Genomic DNA, 21,434 nt, shown 5'->3' with positions numbered 1-21,434 from the left:
TGGGAATGCAGAGCAAAACACTAAGCAAAATAAGTCAGGGACTCAGAAGGTTACAGTGCTGTTAAGGCAGTAACATTGTAAATCATACAGTAATTATTATCACAAAAAAACCCCCACCCAAACCAACAAAAATGGAAGAAAGCTAATGGTTTTAAGATGGTTGAAACAAACAGCTGATGAAGATCACATTACATTCAGAGGAGTCAATCCTCAGATGCAGCTGACCCATTGGACTGATAATGATTTACACCCATTGAATACATGCTCCACCTTGGAATGACAAGGGTCATACAATTTTCTCTTTCAAGAATTTTCATGCATTCCCCCCATTCCAAAGAATTATGATGAACTTTACAATGCAAGCAAAAATTGCAGGTTACCAGCTATATAACAATGAATTGTTTCTCACCTCTTTTGAAAACTTCGTAACGGATAGAAAATCCGGCTCCATGTGTCTCATAGTCGGAAACAAATTTAATAAAAAGGTATGGTCCCGAAGACACTAAAGGAGGGGGAGCAATTTTTCCACAGTACTTTCCCCATAAGCGTCCTTCAGCATTATCTCCATCAATCACTTCAACATAATCATACCTGGTAGATAAATGGAAGGAAGAAACTTTTAACTTCCAGGAAAGAAGGAGACCTAATTAATTTAGAAACCATAACACAACATAGATAATCAAGAAAAATGCTAGCTTGCTTGGAAAATGCATTATGCTGAAAGATGTAAGCAAAATGAAATAATTAAAATGGACTACATTATGTCTGTAGACATCATCTGGCAACATGGAACTATTAGGAAGAATGGTGTCCATTATGCTTGCAGACAATGTCAGCTAAAGTAACCAATTAACAAAAAAAAAGGGAAATCTCATGAGCACAATTCTGTATTATTAAATTGTGTTCCTTTGTCTGTGTAGTGTTGTTATCAATACATAATGCATAGCATTCTTTTCAAACTGTGAAGTTCTGTTATGAATTCAAAAATGTCTTTTTGGCTGAGCTCTTTATGAACAATACTTTGATTTCCATATGCTGTCCTCCAAACATATGTCCACAGAATAATAAATAAATCCCTAAACATCAGATTTTGTTCAAAGCTCCACCACGTTTCAGACCAGCGGTAGAAAAATCTGTTATTTTCCTTGTTAGCTAGACAAATAGTTTGGAGCAAATCACAAAATCCACACGTCAGTCACAGCACTTGTTTTTTCTCAGACAAAACTTGCTTCATTACAAATCATCTTTGCTTAGGCATTTGAATCAAGAAGTGCACGTTATCATATTTGTACTCATACAGCAGGTGATTACTGAACAGGCTGGGCTAAATCCTCCCCTGGTTACCTGCTTTATTCCTAAGGACTTCATAAGAAAAAGCACAGAATAACGCAATAATGACTGGTAGTAAAAGTTTGCCTGGGAGCAACAGTTATGTTAGGGCTCCTGAGCCCCGTCACCAGAGATGCCAGTGCGTGGGGGCTGCTCTGGCACCTGGTGTCAGAGGGCTGAGGACAGCCCAGCAGCCTGGTGTACTGACCTGCTGAGGGAATACAGACAAGAATCAAAGTCACAGGGAGGCAGAAGCTGCAGGTGCAGATACAGGTCTGTTTTTAAGTGTTATTAGCAGATGATTTCACTTGACCCTGGACAGAAAGGAGGAGCAGACCCAATCTGTGGAATCATTTTAATCATCTTCTAACAGGCGGTGGCATTTGGAGCCTGGGCTGTGTTCTGAGCCTCTTTCGGACTGTGTCAAAAAGCTTCTCTCTGCCCCTGTGTCTTTGTGTCTCAGCCGTGCCGCTGTTTTATTTAACAAGTTGCTGTTAGCCAGACAATCTCATTTACTTTTCATTATCCTACTACAACTGACATTAAAATGTTGCCATTAATTTGTTTAGGCCTTTATTCTTTTACTGTTATGTTCACTGAAATGTTCCAAGCATAATAATATACAAGGAAGAGCTAAAAATGACAGGACAATAAAGTGCATCTGACATTTTTAAAGAGATCAAAGGAAAAAAAAATGTCTTCATGATGACCAATGTAATTTTTAACAACTCTGCTCCAAACCGTCCAGGGCACATTACTTATGTTTACATGAAGCCCCGTGAGACAACTGCAGAGATGATATCACTAGTTAAAGTGGATGGCTTAAGGCTCCTTAAATTAAAAATGACATTACCTCATCTGTTAAAATTGTGTGCCAGCTTTGGTGTATATCAAGTAGAAAATAAAGCTGACACTGATGGAACTGTAAGCATTAACATATGTGAAATATTGTGTTAACTGCATTTCCTCTTATATATTTGATTTTTCTAGTAGCAATTGCTCAACTAGTCAGCTTCACTGTCCCATTTCAGATTGGGGGAAATAAAAAGCAGAAATGTTAATTTCTAAGATAATTTTACAGATACTTTAGGTAGCCTGCATTTTTTAAAGTTAGACTTCTGTTCTTTCTATAATTTCTTTATGATATATGTATAACAGGATTTGAAAATTAAGAGGAGAGTTGTAAAAAGACATAAGAATTGTTTTTCTTTGGATTTGGGGTTGTTTTTCCTTTAGAAATATCCTTAAGAATACTGGCTCTAGGTTCTCTGCAAAACCTATTGGAAATACTCAGGGATGCAGGCTGCTAGTTTTTAGACTTCAGGAAAAAAATGAATGTTGAGAATTTTTAACAAGACAACCTTTCTCCAAATAATTAACAGCTCATTAAAGAGTAAACATTTAAAACTACAACATCTGAATGAGTCTTTGCTCTTCTCCCCATGATGACTTTATTTCACGTTTTCCAGGCACCATTCATTGCTTAAGCCTCAATAGTAGATAACTTTTCAAATTAATATTAAGAAGAACCCTATTTATGAATTATTAAGTAATAGGAAAAATTTTAACTAATAATGTTAAGCAAGTTTTTACATGCATTTTTACTTCATGTACAAAAAAACCCCAACAAACCAAAAGGTTTGAATTCAGTATTTTTATTCTGCTGCACTTTGAAAATAGTCTTCTATAGTCTTACTCTTTCGTACACAGCCAAAAAAAAATTAATATGTAAGTACCGATTTTGCTTACACACATACGCATTTATCTATCTATCTATCTATCTATCTATCTATCTATCTATCTATCTATCTATTTATTTATTTATTTATAACTTTGCCAAAAAATATGAAAATTAGTCTATCACTCTGCTAGGTTTCCTCCTTTATAGTGATAGCCTGCCCATACCTTTCCATTGTCCCTTATAGTGACAGAATTGTAATTTATGGTGCTCTTTCTGGCTGCTGTGCAGTTGTAAATGACACAATTTGGTTACTAAAGGGCTGTCTTCTAATGGATTTTGCAAGTTATAGGTCATGCAGCCCTGCAGAAGATTGGAGGATTTATCAGGTTTTTTTCTTTTGTTTTGAATAGTTACTGACAGACAGAAAAGAAGTTTAGCTGTGAGACAATAAGTACGAAGTACAATTTGAAAAGAGGAAGCTTTAGAGATCATTCCTATAATTTTCATATTCTGAGGATCATGTCTTTCACTTGGCAGCTAACAAATGGATTTGGATTCTCCCACACTGGTGGCAACATCTGATATCGAGGCTGCAGTAAATGAGTATTTTTTTTTTTTCTTAGGGAAATGCAATTACTCTGGATTTTACTAGCTTATACTTGGAAACCAACATCCTGCTGTCATTTTTCCACTTTTCAAAATCCTACCAAAGACCATAGTGTATCACAAACAACTGTTCTTGTAAATAGCAGAAAGTACAGTCACAACTTGAAAATGGAGTTGCTGCCAAGGAAGCTCAGAAAGCAGCTTGCATATCCCTCTGGGCTTGGTAGCAGTTCTTCTCCATAAGTTTGTCAGGAGAAGATGCTGTGCCAGGGATGCAGTTGGCACATTGGCATCCCTGTGAGGAGACTGAATGTGTCACCTCCGCAGCGCCCAGACAGTCTTGGCATGCAGCCCAGACTACTGAGTTTGCAAATTTGGATTTCCCACTTGGCAGTTCTTCACTCAGTTACTGCTGTCAATGGTGTGGCAAATATTTCTTGTAATGTTATAGTCCTTTAGGGTTTATGGCACAGAGATGTAAATATAAACATGGCACTAACCATCGAGTGTAGTTTCAGGTGAAAGACTAGAGCACAAGTTCATGTGCGAAAATAGGAGATGCATGCCCAGAAGAGAGGGTAATCGGTGGATACATTCATGGAGCCACTATGCCACAATGCAAAAAGCCTTCCCTTTTTGCTTGTCTGGATATTCTGGATAAACCATTTTTGTTTGCTTTCTGTTTGCACCCTCTGTGTTGTGCAAGGACCAATGGTGGCTCTTAGGTGGGAGCTGCTGAAGTGCGCTGCAGAGCTCGCACACTCCCACTGCTCCTCTCAGCTGGTGGCTGAAGACACCTTTACTAGATGGTCCTAATTTTACGGTTCAATAAAACAATGTCTGGGACAGATTCCCATTGGAAAGATGAGGGAATCTAGAATTCTTCTACAAATTCTTGAAGGAATTGCAAAAAATTTGCTCTTTTTTTGGAAGAGTAAGTTAGGGGTTCAAGGAACAGGCCAAGCAAAACCTATTAAATGAGCACTGGGCAATGAAAAACATAAACAGCTGCAGAATACAGATTTTGGTGAATTTTCTACTTCTACTTTTCAGTAGGTGATAAGAGTGCTTACATCTGGGTTCGGTTCTGAACATGCTGGTGACCCCTGAAATGCACCATAGCATGTTGTACTGCAGAAAATGAAATGAAAGTGCTAGAAAGCGCTGCCTGGTGCTGAAGCCAGCCACTCTGGAAACTACACTCTGCTTCTACACATTTTCCTATTATTAGAGCAGTTAGATCTTAAGCCTTTTGCCTAAAAAAATTCCTTCCAAGACATCTGCAGAACTCAGCTGAAATCTAAATATCTGCCATTTAACCTTATGAAACAATCAGTGAAGCGTATACAACTGTAATTTACATCTGAATATGCCATATTTTTCTGCAGCCTACTATGTATGATATGCATCAATACAGTGGTTATGAGTATTTTGGTTATTCACCTGTTAGAATGAAAAGATCTTCCACCTCTCTGTTTCATTTATTACTCCAGTTCCACTTCCACCAAGCTGCTAAATCTCTCTGGGGCCTGAATTATCTATCCTGAGAATTTGCTTCTTAGTATGTATGTTTTGCCTTTGTTTTATAAAGAATTTATTTTTATGCCGTGCAAGGCTCCATTTCAGCTGAACAGAAGGCGTTACAAGAAGAAATCTAAATAAAGAGTTTCAAGTTTTTCAGCACTGTGGATTTGTGCCCCATTAGTGACTGAGGGTTAGAGGTGTGGGATTTACTGCAGCGCTTGTGGCACAAGGCAATCTGTATCCCAGAGCTAAAAGCTTAAGAGCTGCAGGCACTCAAGGGACACCAAACTTAATCCCATTTTATTAGCAACAAGAAAAAGAAGTACATGCTGTTAAAAATAAAAGATTAAGCACAGCCCCAAACAGGCTGTTTTTCTGTCTGTAACCTCATTGTCTGTTGGGTTGCTCTCCATCTGAGCCTCCGTGCAGCCTGACTGCTCTCCGTGACCTCCTGTGCCCTACCCAGGCAAGGTGACCTGTCTAACGGGTACTGGAGGGGCAGCCCCATCCTGTGGAAGCTGGGACTTTCAGTGCAGGTATCTACATGGAGGGAATATAACTCTTCATGCATGGGCCTCAAAATGCACCTTGATGGATGTGAAAGCGGCATGTGGCCCTTGGAGGATCCTGGGTAGCTGCTGTGTCTGCAGCAAGCCACCAGGCCTAAGCTGGGCACAGCTGCTCCCTGAGCACTGGGAGGCATGGGAACTACAGGGGACTGTGGAGGTTTTTTGCTTTTTTAGCCCCTTTGCAGTGTGTTTGGTGCCATGGTCCTGCACGGTGCATTCCTGCCTGGCTCCTATCACACACCACAGTTTTCTCAACAGAGAAGTCTTTCTTTATCCCAAGCAAGTCAACTGTTGGTGTGGACGTCTTTGACAGGATGAGTGAAGTGACCTTTTTTTTAATCCATCCTTCCTTCCTTCCTTCCTTCCTTCCTTCCTTCCTTCCTTCCTTCCTTCCTTCCTTCCTTCCTTCCATCTATTAAAAAGCCCAAAAGATCATTTCTCCAAGTGTGGACACACATACAGTTGAATTAGTACCAGCCAGGCAGTGCAAGCTCTGTGAGAAAGGGGGACGTGGGAGTGAATGCCATGGCAGGAGGCTTTTGAGCTGGTTTTGCTTGTACTGGATTCATGGTGCAGATGAAGCCCCCTGAGGGAGACAATATATCATACAAATCCCACAGTTCTCTGAAGTGCTGGATATTTAAATACACAATTTGCAATCGATTAATGATTTGTAATTTACTGAAATCCTTGTCAGTTCGGGGGGCCTTTGTTTCCATTGGTCTTTTGTGAGCTGATGCTTTTATGGTCTTCACTCAGGGCCAAAATTCACTGAAGTTACTCATACAAAGGTCCTGTCAACCTAAGAGATTTCTGGGAATAAGGCCATTGGGATTTGGCCACTGTTCAGTAATTTACCAAGGCCATTAACTGACATTGGGTCTCCATTAAGAATGAACTAGTGAGGGTCTATTTTAGTACAAGACAATGCTGTAGTGAAAAAGAGAAAAGATGTAACAAAGACATTGATGAAGATCTACAGTTACCCACTGTAACAGTTTGATTGTGACTAATGTTAGCAACAGTTTTGTTATTACACTGGATTCTGGAATCATCTAATGCATTGGGATTTGCCCTTTCATTTTAAAATTAAGCTTTTAATTCTCTGCTGAACAGAGGAATCTGAAATACAACATACCTTAACCAATAAAAGTTCAAACCCCAGAAGTAAAAAAAATAATCACTACTATTTTAAAATCTGATTATCTTTCATCTTATCACATGGTTCTGGTTCTTTGGCTCATGCCTTTTGAATACCTGGGAATGGCAGAACTGAAAAGCTGAACTAAATAAGCAAGATTATATCTGCACTTTTATCTATACAGCTCCACTGAGAACAGTAGACAGATCTTTAGCTGCTGCAAATGAGATTAGCTCTTTATGTCAATGGATCTAAGCCAGTTTACACTGATATATGGCTAAAGAGTGTGCAAGTGGTGACAGAATATTTTACCTTGTATTTACTTAGTTCTACCCTATTTACACCAAATAAAACCTGGAAAATTCTTCAACAGAAATGTGAACACCAGGATTCACTCCGGGAATGAATGTTAACAATGTCATGCAGAAAATGAAGAAAAATCAGAGGCTGTGGACCAGGTTTTGCCATTTTAGTATTGCAATGTCCTAGGGGAAGTAAAAGCAAAATTCTTCTGCTAAGGTCTTCAGCCTATCTATCTGCAAAAAGCATATTACCAATGAAAAGTTTTGTTCTTGAAGTTAGGGCAAACTCTACTGATTTCACTGCTTGCCATATACTAGAATAAATTATAATATAATCAACCCAGTATATAAAAATGAAAACCTCTTCTGGGAAGAAACATTTAATTTTAAACCTCTTCAGTACGGAACTTCAGTTCATAACATTCTGGCATAGAAAAATGCTATCTTTTCATGGAAAAAGGTTTCTGTCTGTCAAATAAGACAAATTTACAAATCCATGACTTCCACTTTAAGTGGGGGGAAAAGAAACACTTAGCAGTTTAAAGACTTCAGAGACGAAGGAGCTTTCTAGTGTCAAACTGGTGAAGTTTAGTATTTATAGGAAATTCACATGCCTCTAATTACTCCAAACTCAGTTCCCAAGTAAAATATGCCATCTGGAAGATATTAGAGTCATTTACAACTTGTTCACCTCCCTATTTCACTGCAAAATCTTACCTCTTGCCAACTTTCCAGTGTTCTTCACAAAATAAAACACCATCAGATTTTTACTGGTTGTTTCATAGTTACTTTATCTACATTGAGGCAGCTAAGGGCTTAAGAAACTGGGTAAAAAAATATGGTTTTAAAAAGTAATTTTCTTATTACTCACTATACCTCAAGCTTTATATTCTTTCATATGGACATTTCAGGAGTGAGGGTTATGCCTTGGCTTAGCTTGGTATATAGCCACTAATTTGACATGGCTAGATTTGAGAAGATATTCTAGGTGATGAGAAAAAAGATGGCACAAGTAGTCATCTTGCATAAGAGTAGGCTCTTGTAAGCCAAAAAACATTATTTCCGAAAACTCAATCATACAGGTTTTTTTTTGTTTTTTTTTTTTTTATGACCTCCCAGGAGACACCCATCAATCAGAAAACTTCTTGTTAGTTAGCAAGTATGCCAATCTGTTTATAAGTGAAGCTTTGCAACATTCCTCTGAGGTAAAGTTGTCATTCTCATCTTACATATGTGGAGACAGAAGAGAGAGACTGAGTGCAAACAGTCTCCCAGAAATTTTACAGACAGCAAGGAACAAAGCCTAGATAGCCAGATTCTTTATTTTAAATATAAGAGCCCAGTCTAGCATCTCCTGAAATAATGGAAAGATTCCTAGCAGCTTCTGTGGGTTTTGAATAAAGCTTCTTAACAGAGGCTTGAAACTTGGAAGTTTTCTTAAGCCATAGAACGACTGGAAGAAGGGGCTGATAAGTCTCACACAATCTCACAAACACATTTGTGTGATTTTTGTAGAACTAGACTAAGTTACTTGCATTCAGACTCATGCATATATACACACACTGCTGCAAAGAGTCAAACACTAACTGTATGCCTCTATATCCATTAAACATCATTTTCATGTGCCTAATGACTTGTAGTTGGATTAGTGTTGTTAGTATGTATTGCTGAGTTCACAAAAAAGCTTTCTTAATTGCTAAGTTATAGAAGCTTCAGGTTTACTTCCTTGAATGCCTAAAGGACAGAGAAAGAGTTGTATCAAACAAAGATCAGAATCGTTTGTGATTTCTTTTTCTTTCCATGAAAGTAGAAAAGGAATACTTTAAAGTGATGGCAAACTTATAATACTCCATTTGGGAGTTCTGAACTACTGATTAATTTGTAATTATTCTGTTGGGATCTATGTGGCATATTAATCACAACCTTAGAAACTTGACTTTTTAAAGTATTAGGTAGATGTTAGCTTTTCACAGAATCTGTGAAAGTTCAGAACATAAAATAAGTTCCATGCTTTTGAAACTCAAATATTTGTCCCTTGTGGGCTGTCTACAACCTCTCTGAGCAACACCCATAATTAATGAAACGAAAAGAGGCTAAAGGAGAAAGGAAATTGCAGACAGACATATCAGCTTTAGAACACAAGTTATGGCAATTTTCTTCCATGGCAACCATGTCCTGAAGCTCTGTAAATGCAGTAAAATGATGGGTATTTTCATTTATTTCCAGTTAGGAACTATATTAAGAGAGTATTAAGGATGCAGTGTTAGGCACTTGGAACTCAATATTTCTCAGTGTTGTTCCCTTTGTTCTGATTTCTGCACCCCATTCCCTTTGGGCAGACTGTTGGCCAAGTGAAAAATCCACTGTGTGATTACTGTCTTCACGTACCTAGTCTGTATTGATGTAAATGATTGTTATGGGTCTTCCTTCCCTGAAAAGCATGACACATGTAAATGAGTGGATTGATTTTTGCTGAGGCTGTATCTAAAACCTGTATATAGCCACATGACTAGGCATATGTACAAACAAGTGGAGTTATTGGAAAAAACGCAGCTTTGTTGCTGAAACTTTTGACTTGTCAGTGTTTAATCATGTACAAGTATTAGAGATTTTCCTGTGGTTTTTTTAATGGGGGGAAGGGGGGCAGACTCTCTGAAGCTATCACCAAGGAAAAAAAAGAGTTGGAATTACATAAAGGACATAAAAACTTTCAAGGCTTTTCTGGATTAAATACAGAGTCCTAAAGTGTGTGAAATGTGTGGCATTAATAACTACATATTCTCATAATTGTGAGAAGACCTTTGGCAGTCTGTTGTAACACTTGAAGATGAAAACCGTCTCTCCTTACTTCTTTCATATAATACAAACTTGGAAAGACAAAGTGCTTGTCCATAGCATCTAGAAGCACTCTCTGGCACAGGAGGCACACAAAGCTGAATAAGAAGCATTTGTAGCTCAGAAATCAACCTACTCACGATGTCTGCATGTTTCCTGGCGAGCCGTTATCTCACCACAAAATCATCTGGTGGTGTACATTGCCACTTTAACAAACAACCCTTAAGCAGCATGAGTAACATGCATAGCCAGCAACATTAAAGAAGCCCTGGCTTTGTGAAATCTACATGATATTTCATAAGGGCAGTGCAAGGAAAAAAATTTACTCATGGATGGTGCTTTCAAATTTCAGCCTTCTGATCTTAGCGAGTGTGGTTGAAGAGCTGCCTGAAAAAGTCCCACAGTTGTTCTTCTGTTTTGCAACAGGGACATGTGTATGCACGTATATGTGCGTGACTCTCTGCGTATATTTTTATATTCTTTGAACAAAAAAGACCTGAGTCATTTTAGCTGTCTCTTTCCAAAGTTCATTATCAAGCAGAAGAGCAGCCTGGGAAACTTTAAACTTGGAAGATGTGCGTTGCAGAACAACTAAAGCAAATAAGAACAGGGAAGCAGAGTGGAAACCTCTATGCAAATTTAACTATAGTAAATGCTACCAGTTCTTTTTGATTAATTTGTTGTCCAATTTCAGTACAGACATTATGAATAAAACTCCTATTGATAACTTGGTGTGTTTCCTTACAGGTGTAGTTGGTTTTGCACACATGTCAATCCAGCATGTTAGCACAGACCTCTCAGCGTTTCCACTCTTGAAATCTACATTAGGAAATTCAATAGCATCCTCAGCATTATTTTCTTATAAAGTATGTGAATACTTAACATTTATTGCAAACAGATCACTATTTCTCTTAAACTCAGTATCATACAGTTACAGTACATTGCTTTTGTAATAGAGCTCACAGTTAAACCGTACCAATTTGAAACATCAGTATATAAAAGTTTGTCCCATTGAGCAATTTTATTACCATTTTATTGTGTATCCTTGAACAAAAAAGTATATATAACTTCAATGAATGTATTTATATTATGATAAAATATACCATAGATGTTTAAAGCTGCTAAGCCTGAAGTTAGTTCATTTGTATCTTGCATCACAAAGAATGCCACAGTTTTTATGAGTTTTGTGACCTTATGATTTATATGAGTCTTGAGAAATAACTAAGTGTTTAGAATAGAGGAAAACAGTGGCCAATAAACATTCCCAGTAGCCTAAAAACAGGAACAGCTTGTTAGCTGAGGTCAGCCATATGACCCAGCGCCTAGTGAAACTACATTGTTATAGCTGGAGCATGGGGCAAACCAGCCACACAAAAAAACCCACCCCAGTGATCCACCTCTCATAAAAATGTCTTTCTTAGAAAGACAGGCATGTGATAATGACTTACAGGAAGGAAAATGTGCACGGCAGATCAGCATCATCCCTGGTAAAAATTTACAGAGTTTAGTGGAGTTGCATCAGAGGTGCATTGGCCTACACTATGTTTAAATGGAAAACTAAGCTGAAAACCTGTCAGAATTCACAAGTGTCTGCTAAAGAATTTTGCATAGTTTTCTTCTGGTACTAAATACCTACTTGTGAAAGCAAGCAGAGTAATGAACATACAGACAACACAAACACATACACAGCTCGTGGGCTTCAGTAATTGGGACCATACAGCATAAATACGCGCCAGCTTAAATCCCCAGCGGGAGCTGTGAAAATGTCAAGGAAGCAAGCGTTCATTAGATGGGACCAAGTTTGTCTTCTTTTCACTTCCTTTTCCTCCCTCATCAGTGCAACTTCTTGAGATATACTCTCTTAAATCTGCTGAGCGTTTGGACCAGTACTCTTGCTTAGAGCCACATGGCTGTGAGATGATCCCTGCCTTTGGAATCACGGCAGTACAAAACCTAAGTCAGGACTAACACGCTCACACAGAAATTGCTGCTTTTGAGGTCAGCAGTAATGTTCTCCTAGAACCACTCTCTCCCATCCTTGTCCTAGCTGCTTTGACAGCTGTGACCTGGAAAAACAGAGTTTTCAGAAAAGGGCTGTTACTGGGTCCGAGAAATTATGTGTTAATGATGTTGATTTGTCTTCTGCGTTTCATGGGTCAGGCTTCTGTCCTTGCTTTCCACTCAGGGAAATGGACAGTGTGACATGGAGCTACAGTAATGTATTACCTGATATATCAAGGGGACCTGTAGTAACTCAATGAATTGCAAACATAAATGGTGTTGCAACTTCTTTCCTTTTGTTGCCCATAAGAGAGTGGTGCTCCAAGTCTTCATTAATCAATTACAATAAATAAGCCTTGAAAGGCAATAAACCATTACATGACTGATGAAAACACCTACTCTGCAATTAAATGGATAAAATCCTGATTTGATGGCTTTTGTTTCATTTACACTTCTAGTCAGGTATCTATTAACGTTTTTACTTTTGTTTGTCTACTTAGTAGTGATAAGCATACAAGAACAATCTGTATAAGACTCTGTCGTATTAAGCATTGATTCTTTCCTCTCCTTCACTCACGGCAAGCAGCACACTAACCCAGACAGACAAGCCGTGAAATGTATTTGGGACAGATTCTCTTGTACGTGCAGAGAATCTGAGTGAGATAACACCATGCTTTCCTCTGTGGTTTAATAATGCAAAAGACAGGCTTTCACACACTAGGGAGAACAAGGTTTGTTTGCCTTATGCATTCTTAAAGGTATAAATTGCCCAAAACAGTAGTAGGAAGTCTGGGAAGGAAATGAGATAATGCCCCATCCCTTTCCTCACTTTGAGCCCCCTGAGATGGCTTACAGAGATGTCTGCCTTGCGCAGAAGAAATCAGGGACTCCTTTTGGCAGTGTAGCCTCCATCCTCCTGTTCCAAACCCTCCTGGCACTGCGTCTGAGGTGATGCAGCTCCCAGGGCAGTGCACTGCAGGTTGCAAGGTGCACTTCTGGAGCCATCCTCCCTCTGCCAGCAGTACAGCCAGACACGGTCACCTTGTAGCACATTAATGAAAATGAAACCTGCAGTTTTGCTCTCTCAGTGCTAAGATACCCAAATAACCAACATCACACCCAGCTTTGAGCCAGATGATATAGGCATCATGTTTATCCCCTACTCTGAATGAAACAGTTGGTACCTGGCAGGGGGAGGATCTGTACCTGGGGGAATATAATTTTTTTTTAGCAAAAGCACTTGTTTTTCTCAAACTGAAACATTATTTTCATATTTTTTTAAATACAAAGGCTTCCTGTCTGAACAGCTCATGTGTTTCATGCCATTGAGACTAGGTGTCAGCGCACAGTCCCCTTTAAAATTTTACAATGTAACATAACCTCATTTGTTACATTGTAAACATTTCCAAGATACAGGATCCTGTTTTTTATTACAGGGGTGAAATGGTAATAATCCCCCCTCTTTCCTGAAACATGCAGAAAACCCCTTTAACAAATTAAATGTATGCATTCCTTATTAGCTTTAACCTGAATTTGGTCTCGCGGGCACTGTAAAGCCAGTCCTTCCTTCTCCTTTCTGAACAAAGGGATGTTAAGAGACTAACAGACTATTGGAGAGGCAAAATCCTGCCTGACTCACAGTACCAACACATGTTGAGATGAACAGATTCCTGAAACAGCTCCAGTGAATTGAATTTTCATGTGTTTGGCATATAACATCCCATATTTCAGCTTTTCCTTAATTACTGCACTTTTCTCCTCAAACAGATACCATGAAATGTCCTCTGCCCTTGCGTGATTGCTGCATGTCTAATGTAGGAGCCAGCCAGACAACTTTGAGAAATATTTCAAACCTCTGTCCCTTCCCCCCGTGAAAATTCCACATGGGAATTCACAAACATCAGAACCAGCAGAGGGATAAGAGAGAAACTGATGAAGGATTTTCTCTTTTCATCCCATAGGGATAAGGATCATGGAAGAGCCTCTCATGCCAGCAACAAGAGAATATATCAGCTGGAAAGAACTTGAGTAAGGTTTCTATGCAGCATTATGCTATGGGAAAATCACAGTATTGCTCATTAATGTTGCTGCTCAGAGCAGTGATAAACTACCAAAAATTGCTATTCTTGCATTTGGAGATGTGATTACAACACAGGGACACATGTCTGAATGATTTTTATTTAATTGGCTGAGGTACTAATAATGTCATAGACTCTGTTCAGTGTTGAATGTTCCCACCAGGGACAATAAGACCTATGCCACCATGGCTTTGCCACTAACTGGGTAAGGATTTGGCACCATTATGGATGCTGCAGTCATATCTTTGACTGCAGCACAGATGCAGATGTCCAGCATAGCAGGTTGAAAGCCAGGAGTCATTCTGGTTTTGTGAGACCCAGTGTCTGGGAAGGCAGGAGCCATTGGAAGGGAGGTAGGCTGCCCTGGGGGTTGCCTATTTAGTCACCTGTAAATTTTCTGTGTTGTTACAGCTCTGTACTGTTCAAACAATAGCTAACAGGACCATAAAGTTGTGAGGTCAGAGAGAGAGTTGACATTACATACTTCAAATGTGAGCCTAGATGGCCCTCTGTGTAATGGGGCTTAGTTAGGTCATTTAGGGAGATGGGACATGATGGGAGAAAGTGGGCAGAGGCTAGACTGGATGGCTGAAAGCACAGGCTTCTATTCTTGTGCTATTTCTATTCAGTGAAGCCAAGTGTTAGCTAACGAACCTGTGCCTCAGTTTCCCAGTCTGGAAAATCAGATATTGCTATTTCCCCAAAAGAGTTTGAAGGCATTGGATGAACTGAGATAGCTACAATACTAGTGACATTGACATTACTTTTACGATTTAATACGTCTTTTGTGTATATATATATTTGACAGCTCTGCATTCTGGCTGCTAACCCTTTTTAGCTTTGATTTAAAATGTTTGCCTTTGTAGATGGACAATGAACAAGAAGGACAAAGAGAGTTAAAATACTATGTATTTTTTTTGAGCCTCCATTTCAAAACGTTCATAGAGCAATATGGCATTTTGCTGCTCTTGCCACTACATCAAACCTTGTTCTACTAAGCACATTATAACAAGCAATAACATTTCTTTATAACCCAGAAATACTCATAGATGTAGTCTTGTCTGGATGTACAGGGTTATTAATACTTCTAAGTATTTGAGTATTATTACTCAAAAGTATTTAATAAGCCTTCTGCCATAGGTGTGGAAAGAAGCGACCATGTATCCCTAAGCTCCTTAAGATGGGTATCTAAAAGGAGCCCAAAGAACAAAATATTTGGGGCAGAGTCTGTTTTTAAGCAGAAAGTTATTGGCTGACATCTGAGGGACCCAGAATTACTCTGAATTACCCTGTGCTGAGCATCCTGCTGCTCTGGAGAACTGGTTATCTGAGGGACACGCTGTGGTATGTCACGGTAGGGTGCCCCAGCAGGTTATCGGCACTTGTTTCAGTCTTGACTAAACACATTGGACAAATGTATTCAAGGGATTTCTTATCTGAAGAGGAGTATGCCCTGTACCTGAGCTCAGGTGTGAGATGTTGGCCACCTTTCCTCCAGGCTTTCTAAGTGATGATGGTGATTATTCTTCAGTCGGTAAAACGGAATAGAAAACAAGATGTGCTACTTCCTTCATAATCCTGTCAGTATTTTCTATTTGAATCTCAGTTAATTATGCTTTTTCACCCTTTGATAATCAGCATACAATCCCATAATTGTGCTGTGGGGTGGAGTCTTTTCACATAAAGTTATTGCAAAAAATGTCTCGCATAAAAGCCTTAGCTAAATTGTATACAGGATAGATTACATACACACCATGAAGTTGTCAAAACATTGTGATTTGATTAATGAGGCTGTTAATTTTCAGACCTGTCTCCCATACAGATCTCGAGTCTCTTCAGTCACATCAAGACTTGTGAGGTTAACGATATTCCCTGCCAGCCTTAGCATGAGTCTGTCACATTATAAATGACTCGTTTTGCCATGTAGGAACTGTCTCAGATACCTGGGGCAACATGAGAGGAAGTGAGCACATTAGCAAACACTTCACTATGGCAAGTCATTCTGAACGTGAAATGCCTTTCATCCAGCATGACCAGTGCCCTTTACACCCAGAACGTAAGCTTCCTCTTCTCCAACACCAACACACGTTTTATCTCCTGATGCTTTTAATCCTTAAGGTTGCAAGTCTTGCTCACTTCAGTTTTGCAGTCCCCTGCCCATCTACCTTAAGCCAACACACTTTGTGAGAAGAAAATCAGGGAGCTGCTAGAAGGTAAGTGAAAATGATTTCATATGAATTGAATCCTAAAAATAGCCCATCCTGTTTTCCTTAATCTACAATATCTATGTTATTCTGTAGAAGAATCCCAAAAAGATTAAATTAAATAAGGAAGACAGAATGGTACTGAGATCTTCTTTTCCCCCATTTCAGCCCACCCTTCAGACACACAGACACACAGACATGCAAATCCATGATTAGGAGGCATGGTGAAAACTGCTTTTAAGTGTGGTCATTAATCATGTGTATATTGATGACCCTCTCTTTGTATTTCTTTCATTTTAAGCACATAGTCTTGGCTGATTGGTGCTTTATTAAATCAGTACTATCCATTAGTCATATGATTTAGAAACATGAATTACTCCATAAACTGAAGAATTTTAATATTCAGCCAGTCTCATATTCAGGCCATATGCTTCACCTTACAAAATCTGAGATAAAAATGACAGCATCAAGAATTATTATGTACACCACACATGTATTCTTAAAATTAGACTGTACAGCCTTGCTTCTGCTGATGTCAGTGAGACTACTTGCGCACAAGGATTTAGCAGCATAGAGGTTGCATGTAGAGCTTGGGAGTAAGGTTTTCCTGTTCTGCAGTATGACATCAGGTGGGGACAGTATCTTCCTGTCCACATAATAGCCAACATTAATAACAAGAAAAAATATCTACTTATATGGTTTTAATGATTTCAATTGTTGGAAATTAAAAAAAAAAAAACCCTCCACCTTTTATCATATGTATGTGAATTAGAAATGTGCAATTCTTAAAACTGAATCACTTAACAGAATTAGAGATAAGCCTTCTTATATTCCCTAAGTGCTTATCGGTCTCACCTAAGGCAGCTTTCTGTTTTTTCATGAAATTAGTTTTATTTCAGTCAATACTGGTTAAGAACCTGTTACAAATCCTCCAGCTTCTACATGATTCAAATACTTTTGAATACTACGTTGTTTTACAAAAACATGTTTTCAAATGTTGTCCACAGCGATGCCGGAGAGCAAAAAGACAATTTCTACATGTAATTTGCATCAGCCTGTCAAAAACAGCATAAAGGGAGAGAAGAAAACAGGCTACGTGATGTGTTTTGCTATTGTTAAAAACAAGAGGGCATCTCACCTAATAATTTAAATAAGATCCTGCTGCCCGACATTTTTAAAGCCTTTTGATCTCTTTCTTCTGGTTCCCTGGGTTGTGGCTCTGTAGGGTGAAGTAGATGGAAAGCTACCGATTAAATTTTGTGTTGCCTATGACCCACTTTAATTTGCCAAAACCCCTGTTGGTGGGCAAAATGAATGTTTGCTTTTATGAAGCACCACTGTACTGGAGATGGTGGAGAACCACCTTTACTAAACTTTTTAGACACGGGCCAATCTATAAAAATGCCAAGTTCAAATTTTCTGTTATTATCAAGGCAATAATTCTATGGCCCTTTGTTGAGATGATTTGCCAATTTTGTTTGCCTAAATTAAGGACTGAGATTTAATCTCTTGTAATCTGATTTTGAAAATTAATTTAACACACACTGCACCCCAAAAATAATGTAGAGGTAATGCATTTGTTTTGCAATTTGCTGCGCTTGGATATAATGCTAGGAAATGACAAGTTTTATCTTTCCAGAGCAAAGACAGAAAGAAACATACATTATTATCGCTGGTTCAGTGCAAGCGGATAAGCCTGAATAATTTGAAGATAAAAACCTTAGCAGAATATTTAGAACTTGAGCCACACATCTAGTTTATGCATTTTGTTACTGAATGCAATGTTAACACATTCATTAACTTTGATAGTGGGAAGAGATTTGTTAAAAACTTAGAAATATTAACCATAACAAGAAATTTGTAAAAATAAATATGAAACAGGCATAAGAAATTGTGGAGATAGGAGCAGACTTTTTCGCTGTTGTAACCCAATTAGTTTTGAAAGAATTAAATGAACCATTACTATGGTCCCTTAAATTTCTAGTGGGTCAGATTTAGCGTAGAAGATTGTAAACTGCTTTGTGTCAAACAGCTCATAGTATTTGCATTCAAATTACATCTAGAATATGTAACATAAGCTGAGAAGAGGCTGGAAAAGTCCTTCCAGAGAGCTCAATTTTATCTGTACATACGCATTAACACGCAGTGTGTCTGTGGGATAAGTAGGCTCATTGGTTCGGGAGAAATGCTTATTAATTATTCTCCAAACCAGCTCTGATAGAAAAGTGTCACTTCTAGCCTTGACTGCCTCCCTTGACAGCCTGCTACTTTGCTTAAGTGATCTCACAGTTACAACATTTTTCATAATATTTAACCTAAATTTTCCTTGCTGCAGATTAATCCCACTCCTTCTTTTATCAAGTACAATAACTTCACGGCTCACAGCTAGTATTTCTAACATGAAACAGGGATCCCAGTGAGGGCTTTCTCTTAAGAGTACGTGATGCCAAACTGACCTTTGACTCTCACACTTTAAATACATCTCTTGGCATCCTGTGCAAAAGAAAACAGACACCGCTTGTTTCCTAAAGATTTTACAACTAGTTTGGGCTAATTAATCAGTCTCCAGCACGCATGACTCTGCGCTTACCTGTCTGGAGGAAGTGCAGATCACAGAAGCAAAGCAAGGTTTCTATCGTTCACCAGGTACTTCATCAATTACTGAACAGACAAAGCAAACTATTCATGGCTGCTTCTTCCTTGCTGCTACTGTGCAGCAATCCCATTACCCATTTGGCTATTTCATTATACGCAAAAGTAGATTTGGTTCCACGGCCTATTTCAATTCCTGGTGTAGTATAGCCAAAGCCAGTGAAATTCCAGTAGGAACAATTTGGCCCACTGTGTTTAAGTATTTAACCATCTGCACAAAAACCACAAAAGAGATGCTCAAACCAAAACCACTCATTTACATAATAAGGATGTGAACCTACTACAACCATGTGAAACTATCATTTTTCACATGTGCTTGTGAATCTTTTCCCAGGCTTCTGCAGAGGGAGGGGCAATCTGAGGGCTGGGATACATGAAGTGAAGAGAAATGTGTGGGTGGGGAAAAACAAGGGGTTTCATTTTTTCCCCCTTCTATTCTTTAAGAAGTATGCAGCAATTACTTCTGTATTTTAAAGAAATGGTAAAAATACCCAGAGGTTATAGATTGATGCTTTTCCTTAATGTTTATACAAACATAAATACACAGTTAGAATAAATACAGAAGCAAATGGAATACACCCACCTCTACAATTACAAAATCACTTTCCCATGGGGAAATTTCATCGTATCCCCATCTGTTAGAACTTGGATTGTGCCATGAACCATTATGGCTTATATTCCTTAATTATTTTGTATCATATGAAATGCAGTTGTGGATATTCCACATCTTGATTGCAAATCCTTCATTTTCTTTTGTAAAGCTACCTATGTTCTTGGCCTACTTCTGTGTTGTGGAAATGAATTCCCAGGGCTAATTAGGTGTAACAGAGTAAGCTGCAGTCCCTATCCCACAGCCTCCGCATAAGTTAAATTCTCATAGAGATAACAGGATGTTTTCCAGGCTAAGAAAAAGAGGCGAAAATGCGCCCATGACAGTCTGCCACATGGCTGAGACCAGGAGCTCCAAGGGAGCCGCACAGCAGCTGTCCTGTGCACAGGACCATGGCAGACACCTTACCCAAGAGGGAACCCAAAAAACCTACACTCTGCAATCACGCTCTCCTCCCTGGCATTTTGTGAAACTCTGCAGACTTTGGTAGCAGAGAGCATGGCAGTATGCAGGTCGTGCTGGCAGAGCCAAATATTCTCAGGAGGAGAAAAGGTGTTACCGACTGAAGAATCTCAGCTCTCAAAGAGCAATTTGAAATCTGCAATTTGAAAATATGTCCAAGTTCTTCTCACAGAGCTTTTCTGGTCTGCTTGCAGGACCTGCACGGTGCCCTGTCCTGCTCTCCAGCTCTGCTGAAGTTCAAAACTGAACAGCTCTATTAATAATGTCAGTGGATACAATTTAACCTACTGAGGTCTAGCCCAAGGCAAGTCTTCCTTAGTAAATCTATAAACATGTAGCAGTAGGTACACTTAACAGCTGCTTTTATACCTTGCAGCTGATAGGCAGTTTCAAGTGTTCTTCCTCCAGTGAAGAAACCACAATTTGTAAATTGTGGTGGTTTGACAAAACGTGCATAATACCAGAAATCGCAGACCTCCCTATGCATCCTATGAGCAACTGCACATTCTGCTTCTAGAGTTTGTATATCAGATTCCTAAGAGCAAAAAAAATCTACACTCCCAGGTAGTATTCCCAAAAGAAATACTGCTTGTGATATTACCAGCTACTGAAAATAACAATTTTGTGATTTTTACTTGAAAACATGGATTTTGTTATTTTTCTGACAAACACCACTGTTTCATGACTTTAAACTAATGCCTGTTTTACAGCTATGCCCATTTTTGCATACTGTATAGCTGTTTTGTCCTCTTGGTCAGAAAGGAGGCTTATTATGTCAGACATGAAAATATCATGAAGGTATTTTCATGATGGTTCAGCAGAAAGCCTAAGATCCTCAAATCCAGAGGGATATAACAAAGAAGACTGACAGCCTCTGTTTGAATTACAAGGCCCTCCTGCCAGAAAAAAGGTGATGGATTTCTTACACATTATTTCTTACTAAACATTAGATATCCTCTAACAGACTCACAATAAACTACAGCAGGTGTTTGAAATGATCGTAATTTGCAATTGATTATACACATATATCACAAATCAGACATTGTATAAATAATAGTTGCCTTGTAATCATATTGCTTTTCTGAATTAGAGATTCAACTATTCAACCAATTGTCAAAATTTTATCACCAGTCTTCTACAGTGTCCTGGTTTCAGTTGTGATAGAGTTAATTTTCTTCCTAACAGCTGGAGTAGTGCTGTGCTTTGGATTTAGGATGAGAATAATGTTGATAACACACTGGAGTTTCAGTTGTTGCTAAGCAGTGTTTACACTAAGTCAAGGACTTTTCAGCTTCTCACCCCACCCCACCAGTGAGGAGGCTGGGGGGCACAAGAAGCTGGGAGGGGACACAGCTGGAACAGCTGACCCCAACTGACCAAAGGGATATTCCATACCATATGATGTCGTGCTCAGTACATAAACTAGGGGGAAAGCTGGCT

General features: G+C 38.8%; 1 protein-coding gene across 1 annotated transcript in view; it reads right to left on the bottom strand.

Moving 5' to 3' along the window:
* The window catches only part of NRP1 (neuropilin 1), a 114,747-nt gene that overhangs the window by 67,104 nt on the left and 26,209 nt on the right, over window positions 1-21,434 (bottom strand). The window contains 1 exon segment of the mRNA XM_055707233.1: window positions 410-591. Within this exon segment, the coding sequence (XP_055563208.1) occupies window positions 410-591 (182 nt within the window).

This window comes from Falco cherrug, chromosome 4, assembly GCF_023634085.1.
Source record: "Falco cherrug isolate bFalChe1 chromosome 4, bFalChe1.pri, whole genome shotgun sequence".
NCBI lineage: Eukaryota > Metazoa > Chordata > Aves > Falconiformes > Falconidae > Falco > Falco cherrug.
Note: the sequence above shows the minus strand (reverse complement) of the source record. Positions and strands in the feature narration are given on the sequence as shown.